Source organism: Helianthus annuus, chromosome 10 (assembly GCF_002127325.2).
Source record: "Helianthus annuus cultivar XRQ/B chromosome 10, HanXRQr2.0-SUNRISE, whole genome shotgun sequence".
NCBI lineage: Eukaryota > Viridiplantae > Streptophyta > Magnoliopsida > Asterales > Asteraceae > Helianthus > Helianthus annuus.
This window is the reverse complement of record NC_035442.2, coordinates 135943733-135951959: the sequence shown is the minus strand read 5'-3', so window position 1 is coordinate 135951959 and position 8227 is coordinate 135943733. Positions and strand designations below refer to the sequence as shown.

The following is an 8227-nucleotide window of genomic DNA, read 5'->3' as shown; positions in this document are numbered from 1 at the left end:
ATGACAATATGGTAAAAAAAATTGTTTTGGATGAAACTGAAAAATATGTTCAAACCTCAGGGACGATTTTGTCAACTTACTCGAATTTTAGTTTTGTTATCAAAGTTGTGTAATTTACATTAATAGTTTATGCATAAGAATCTCCTTTCTAAAATAAAAAAAAATAAAAAAAATAAAAAAATAACTTTTTTAAGATTAAGGAATTTCATGGGGAGAGAATTTGAAAACTTTCAAAGCGACTTTTTCAAAAGGGGTGAAGTAATAATAAGATAGGGTACCTTTATCCTACCCCTACCTTTTATATTCAATCCAGTTGCTAAAATATTTGCCAAAACACAAATATTAATTATATAAAACTAAATATTCCCAAAATTGTGGAATTGATTTGAAATCCTTACAATGCATTAAAACTAATTAAAAAAAGTTAATTGTCCGGATGGTCCCTGTAGTTTCATGTTTTTTCACGTTTAGTCCTCATCTTTTTAAAATAACAGGTGTGCTCCCTATGATTTGTTATTTTGTTACTCATACAGTCACCTGAGTAGATGTCAGTTAGTTTGGAAATAGCAGGTATGCTCCCTATGGTTTGTCATTTTGTTACTCGGATAGTCCCCTGAGTAAATGCCAGGGGATTATCCGAGTAACAAATAACAAACCATAAGAAGCATACCTGCTATTTTCAAAAAGTGAGGACTAAACGTGAAAAAACGTGAAACCACATGAACCATCCGGGCAATTAGACTGCGGGGTATGGGGCGGGGGTTTGGGCGTGGGTGGGCTGAAAACGCCCAAGCCACCACCCCGGGTGGGCATGGGTTTGGGCGTGGCCCCTTTTTCGTGGGTTTGAAGCCGGGCGTGGGGCGGGCTAGCAAGGTGACATGGCAGGCTCTCAATGGCTATGTGTCAACTCATACCCCCAACCCAAGCTCCCAACTCAAGCCCCACCCAAGCTCCCAACTCAAGCCCCACCATATCCCATAGGCGTGAGTTTTTTTTTTCCATTTTTTTCCCATTCCAAATGTCAACAAATGCCCCAACCCATGCCCCAACCTAAACCCACCATACCCCACATTCTTAACTCAAATAAAAATTACCAACTTTTTATTTAATGCATCACTTGAACCAAAAAAGTGTCACATTGACCACCAAATAAATAGTTACGTCAACCAAAATATAACATAGTTTTCAATATATCTTGACTAATACACGCCAATAAAACATATTTCAATTTTCAACCCATGTGTAAACACTCCGGTTCAAGCCACCACTATTACTAAAACTTTCTATAAATCCCATCTTCTTCTTCACTTCCCAATCAATTTCCATATTTTCAATACAAAACAAACAATCTTTATTCAACATGTTCAAGAAGAACAAAACCAACATGCCATTGTTTCCACCCGAAGAAAACTCGCCCCGCGGGCGAGCCAAGCTCGGAGACCTTTTCCACAAATCCGAACCCAACATTTTACTCACCGCGGATCAACAACACGAAACCGACACCGGTTCGCATCACCGCCACAGCAACGTCTCACCAACCATCTCTCCAAACTCATCTCCGGTTAATTACTTCATGTCCCCGGTCCACAATACGTCGCCGTTTTCAAAATCCCCATGGAACTTTTCTCTTGCGGGAGACGGGCCCGTTCCGAAAACCGGGTTGATCGGGTCTCTAACACGTGAAGAGGGACATGTTTATTCATTAGCTTCATCTGGTGACTTGTTGTATACCGGTTCGGATTCGAGAAACATTCGGGTTTGGAAGAATTTATCCGAGTTTTCGGGGTTTAAATCGAGTAGCGGGTTAGTTAAAGCCATTGTTGTGTCCGGTGAGAAGATATTCACGGGTCACCAAGATGGTAAGATCCGGGTGTGGAAGTATTCGGGCCCGAAAAAGGCGTATAAACGGGTCGGGAGCTTACCCACGACCCGCGAATTCATCGCAAGCTCCATGAACCCGGGTAACTACGTCGAAGTCCGACGTCACCGGAAAGTTCCATGGATCAAGCATTACGACGTCGTTTCATGCATGAGTTTGGATGAGGAACACGGGTTGTTATATTCGGGTTCGTGGGATAAAACATTTAAAGTGTGGAGACTTTCGGATTCAAAATGTATGGAATCGGTTAACGCGCATGATGACGCGGTTAACTCGGTGATGGCGGGTTTCGACGGTTTTATATTCACCGGGTCGGCCGACGGGTCGATGAAAGTGTGGAGGAGAGAGTTGGTGGGTAAGGAAACAAAACATATGATGGTTTACATGTTGTTAAACCAAGACCCCGCTGTCACATCCGTGGCAGTTAATGCCACGGATGCTGTTGTGTACGCGGGGTCTTCTGATGGGCTGGTGAATTTTTGGGAAAGGCGAAAGCACACGTTGGGTCACGGCGGGGTTATTAGAGGGCATAAACAAGCGGTGCTTTGTCTTGCGGCGGCGGGGAGGTTGTTGTTTAGTGGCTCGGCGGATAAGAGTGTTTGCGTGTGGCGGCGGGAGGCCGGCGGTTTTCATTCGTGTTTGTCGGTTTTAACCGGCCACGACGGGCCGATCAAATGTTTGGCGGTACATGAAAAGCAAGATGGTGATGATGATGATGATGGTGGTGGTGGTGGTGGTGATAAAGAATGGGTGGTGTATAGTGGTAGTTTGGATAAGTCAGTGAAGTTGTGGGTTGTCGGAGAAGCCGTGAAGTAGACGCGCCATCGTGAGAGAGTGGAGATGGTGTTTGTGGGGCATATATTGCTTATATAGAAATTGTGGCTAAGGATTGGCATACACCAGAAAATTGTAAAGCATGAAGGACCATTTAGAGAGAGTCCAACTTTTTCAAAATTAATGGTGGGTATGAATTGGAATTGGATTTGTATGTGGATATGGATTTGGGTTTGAATTATACAAGTGATGTATATATGATGTATTGATTGGTTGGTTGGTTGTTTGTAAACATAGCTAATGCATGTGTGATTTGACATCAATAATTTGATTTGAATGGTCACAAGTTACTTATTTAACATGTGTAAAAACATGTAATAATTAAGTCATTATACGTCGTTGGGTTATGCTGTGAAAGATATGATATAAAGTCACTCATTAATGAACTTTGGAAGTAAATAATTGGGCAAATAAATAGTACTCTATGTAACTGACGAGTCCAATTGTCTTTATAATTCTGAACTTTACTTAAAAAATTTCAACATGGTGCTGCTACTAGTTCTAAGTTTTTTTTGTAATGTTCCTTCAATACGTCATTGAGAAACACTTGACACGTACTGTGGCGGATCCAGTGGGTTCCCAAGAACCTCCTCGGTTTGGAAAAACATAGAAAAAGTTAGTGAAAATCTTGAATGATTTCGAAAAATTTGTGAGAATATACCAAAAGAAACCTCCTGAAAAAAATTTTGGATCCGTCACTGAACATATATACTTGCTCTTAAAAATATGATGGGTATGCCATATGCATGCACCTCAGCCTTGCTCTAATTCTTGTCATTCTCTTATATATCAGAGTTTTCATAATCTCTAAATGAAATATGAAATGGTGGATGTGTTCTTGAGGATTAGGATCAAATACAAAGGATCCTAATTGTAAGAAGGATTTATAGAGTGACAAGTGTCCAATAACCTAAAAAAACCCACTACACAAAAAAACCCTACTACAAAAAAAAAAAACAAAAAACCCTTAAACATACACCACCACCAAAAACCTAACCCCCCCCCCCCACATCACCCACCCCAAAAAAAAAAAAAAAAAAAATTTCGAGGGGGTGGGGGTGGGTGTTTAGTTTTTTTTTAGGTTTTTGGGGGGTGGGGTGGGGGGTAGGTTTGTTTAGTTTTTTTTTTTTTTTTTTTTTTTTTTTTTTGTGGGGGGGGGGGGGGGGGGATTAGTTGTTTTTTAGGTTTTTAGGGGGTGGGGGTGGGGGGTTAGGTTTTTTGGGGGGTTTTTTGGTGAGGTATAGTTTTTTTTTTTTTTGTTTTTTCTGCCGCGGGGGGGGGGGGTGGGGGGTTTAGGTTTTTGGGTGGTGGTGGGGTGGAGGTGGGTGTTTAGGTTTTTGGTGGTGATGTAGTGGGTTTAGTTTTAGTTTATTGGACACTTGTCACTCTATAAATCCTTCTTACACTTCTTACAAGCCTTTGTAGAATAACTTGACCCGTGTTCTTGATATCAAAAGGCTGATTCATGTTTATGTAGGTTCTTGACATGTGAAGCACCTTGCTATCTTTAGTTCATATGTGATCTCAAATTAACTTTTTCAGGAGTCAAATAATTATCAGAAAATCACAATTCCTGTTCAATCTCTTATCCAGGAATTGGATACATAACATGAAAAAAAAGTGTGATGAAAAGGGTACGAATCCACCATTTCCCTCTTCATTTCATTACCCATTTACTACAATATATAATTTGTATTTGAGTCTACAGACATATAATTTGTAACATATATAATATTACTAGGTTAAAACCCTGTGTATTACACGAGTTGAATAAATGTAATTTTATATACTAAATTAAAACAATTATTCTTTAAAAATTTCGTTTATTACATGGGTTGAACAAATGTAGTTTTATATATTAAATAATAAAAAAAAATTATATCTCTAAGAACCCCATGTATTGTACTGAATAAATGTAATTTTATATACCAAATAATAAAAACCCGTGTATTATACGGGTTGAATAAATCTAATTATATATACTACATAATAAAAAAAAAGTTATATTTTTAAAAACACTGTGTATTACACGTGTTAAATAAATGTAATTTTGTAACCTTGTATATTACACGGGTTGGATAAATGTAATTTTATAAACTAAATAATAAAAAAGTTATATCTTTATAAACCCCGTGTATTATACAGGTTCAATAAATCCAATTATATATACTAAATCATTATCATCATCATACAGTAAATCCCACCAATAGCAAAGCTAAGGTAGGGTCTGAGGATGGTAAGATGTAGACAGCCTTACCTCTACCCCGTAGGAATAGAGAGGCTGCTTTCAGTGAGAGCCCCGGCTCGATAGTAGTTTTGCATCAAGCCTTGGATATAAGGCACATAACACTCAACAATCGGGACAAAGACTGATTAGTGCATGGTATCTTTTGTATTTCTATTATCAACACCACCACATGATGATGCATGATTAACCGTCCTCCGCTTATAACGTTATTTTCACGAACTTAGTAAAATAATGTTAAAATTAGTGCAATTTCACTTTTGCCCTCCGATTGTCCACAAATATATACATTATATGCGCATACCGCAAGCGGGGCGAATATATACTAAATAATAAAAAAAAGTTATATCTTTAAAAACACCATGTATTACACGGGTTAAATAAATGCAATTTTGTATAGTAAATAATATGCTATTGGATTCGTTTAAAAAACATAAATTTGGTTCGGTTTAATTCGAATCAAGTCATAAACTTGGTTAAGTTTAATTCGAATTGATTAGAACCCCAATTTGGAAAATCTAAAACAGAAATTATTTTATAAGCTTCTCTTCCTAATTAGTGTTTTTTAAAGTTTGATCTAATGTCTAATAAGTTATTTTGTATATTTTGTTTGTACTTTAAATTTTTTATATGAGCGTATTATTGTTTTTAAGTTTAAGATTATTGTTTTGTGCTATTATTTAAAAAAAATCTTTAATTTATAATTTAAATTTGAAGATAATGTATTATTAGATTAAATAGAATGATTCTATTCGACATTCAAAATAAGATAAGTTTTAATATTAATTGATTATTTATTATTTAATTAATTGATATAAGATAAGTATGAAAATTCAGGAAATTAAAATGTAGACGTCTTCAATGAGTGACACGTGTCCCAAGGTTGGTTTCTTTTATTATATAGTATAGATTCATTATCATCGGTGTCAAGTCCGAGTAAAGGACAAGTTGGATATTCTTTTAATTTTATCGCGCTTCTATTGTTAGACATATATTTATGTGTTGTGAAACTAGCCTAATAGCAAAGAAAGTAGAAGAAAATAATAGGGAGAAGAGATTTAATATTTCATTGATTGAGATGTATATTATAAGAGATACAAAAGACTATATATAATTGAGGAAAACTTGTGGAACAAGCCTAATCTATTATAGGTGTTGATAACCACATTAATAATAAATATATTCATAACACTCCTCCTTGGTTATCAACATAATACGCTTGATGCTGCCTCGTTAAAAACCTTGCTAGGAAAACCCAGTGGGACAAAACCATAGCTAAGGGAAAAAGAGTGCAGCGTGTAATGCGCATTATCTCCCCCTGATACTTCTGGATCAGGTATGTTGCCTCATTAAAAACCTTACTAAGAAAACCCATTTGGATAAAAGTTAGTTAAGGGAAAAATAGTGCAACTTGAATAAATCTTCCCCTCATTATAATATTTATCTTTTAAGTAAAGTGTGTCCATCATCCTCGAAAGTTGCTCAAAACTTTTTGTAGAATGATTTGTCGTTTGATGCCTTGAAGTGCAATCCTTTATATTGAGTAATGTTGTAAAATCTTCTTGTGAAACTTCTAGTGCTTCCTCTTGCAAACAAATACCATAAGATCCAATACTATTTGTGTTACATTCTTTATATCTATAAGACTAACAGAACTAGCTTTCATGGGTTAGTAAAATATAGACACATACCATTCTTACCTTTGGGGTATCGACATATCTGCTTTACCATTCAAATGTCTCATCATTGGACATGTGCTATATCATGTTGATAAATTCAAATAAAAAATATATATTATCATGCATAGCTAGAAAGTTAAGTTAATGCACAATTGCACTTTAGCCATGGTACTTTTGAAATGAGAATCTCTACTTTGGTAAGAGATGATAATAATCATTTTTTTATAAAAAGTGTCTGAACAACCTTTAACATACTATAAGGTTGAGCTCTCTACATACTAAAATGTCCCACCAACATCTTCTAGATGTAGTTTGATAGATGAATAAAAGTATGATTACAAATATACTAGAACTACAAGTCGAGTAATAATTAGACTGTGCTATGGTCATTAAAAGATTCCCCTTCTAAAGCTCGCCAGTTTCTATTGATGATGCTCAGACATCATCACTGTAAATTGCGATTATAGTGAACTTTTAAGAAAGAACATTTGATAAAGATGGATAATATTATCAAGCTTATATTGCTCTTTATCAGAATATATCATGAGTTGTACAACACTCAACTTGACTATTTTAGCTCATATTATCTTTAACTTTATAAAGATACATTCTCGAGGACTTGAAATCAATGCTTCAGGCATTTGCAATCATATACATACTTCTTTAAACTTTGAAAAACAATGTATATGCATTCACTTTTTAGGAGTTCTATTACATACACTTCCTCATTGATTTCTATATCATATGCAAGGATGTCTTGAATATTTAATCCATATTGTACCACGCTTATACATTGTACATTAAGATGCCATAATAACCAGACATAAGTTTTCTATGTATAGTTATTGGTGCACAAGAATTACATCCTTAAGATGTTTCAACTAACCTTATAAGCACTTAAATGCTTTACGATACTCATCAGGAGTTCCAATTATATTCAACGTATTCAAATATGATTTTGTATACAACGATCATATCGTTCTAGAGAACTCATTTTACATGATTTTTGATAATTCAAATCCTTTAGGGACTTTCATGTAAACTTTTAATATCAAGTGATACATAACATTCATATAAGACGCATATCAATTCTCTCTTTATATTACCAGACTAATAAAATATTGGAAAGTCATTACATCCACCACTAGAGAATGTGTCTCATTATAATCAATCATGGGTTTTTGCGAAAATCCTTGTGCCCCATATTTGCCTTATCTCATTTAATTTGATTTTCATATGATTCGCATAAAAGCCCCATTAATATCCAACATACTTTACAAATTCAGTTGTATGGACTGTTGGTCTGAAAACTTTCCATTTCATTAGAGAATTTAAATCTGCCATACTTTGCGTCTTTCCATTTTGGCCGATCATTTATGTATTTTTATTCATAGGCAGATCTTAAATCTTGATCCTCGTCATTTCATCATTTCAAGCGCTATATTATATACAAAAGTATAACGACGTCGATTTTGTTTCGATTCCATACATATCTTAGACATGATACAGCTTATCGAGATCTCTTTATTTTCAGATACCTGTGGTTCTTCTTGAACCATCATGTCTACTGTTTTTCCAAAAGATTTTATT

The 8227-nt window shown here is 35.4% G+C and overlaps 1 protein-coding gene across 1 annotated transcript; it reads left to right on the top strand.

Moving 5' to 3' along the window:
• Nucleotides 1-1194: 1194 nt before the first annotated feature.
• Nucleotides 1195-3012, top strand: LOC110885767 (protein JINGUBANG). The gene has a single exon (XM_022133476.2). The coding sequence runs from the start codon at nt 1361-1363 to the stop codon at nt 2693-2695; it is 1335 nt and encodes a 444-aa protein (XP_021989168.1). The 5' UTR covers nt 1195-1360; the 3' UTR covers nt 2696-3012.
• The last annotated feature ends 5215 nt before the right edge of the window (nt 3013-8227 follow it).

Excerpts from the sequence above, each read along its gene's own strand:
- LOC110885767 (XM_022133476.2), top strand. The coding sequence starts at position 1,361 with ATGTTCAAGAAGAACAAAACCAACATGCCATTGTTTCCACCCGAAGAA.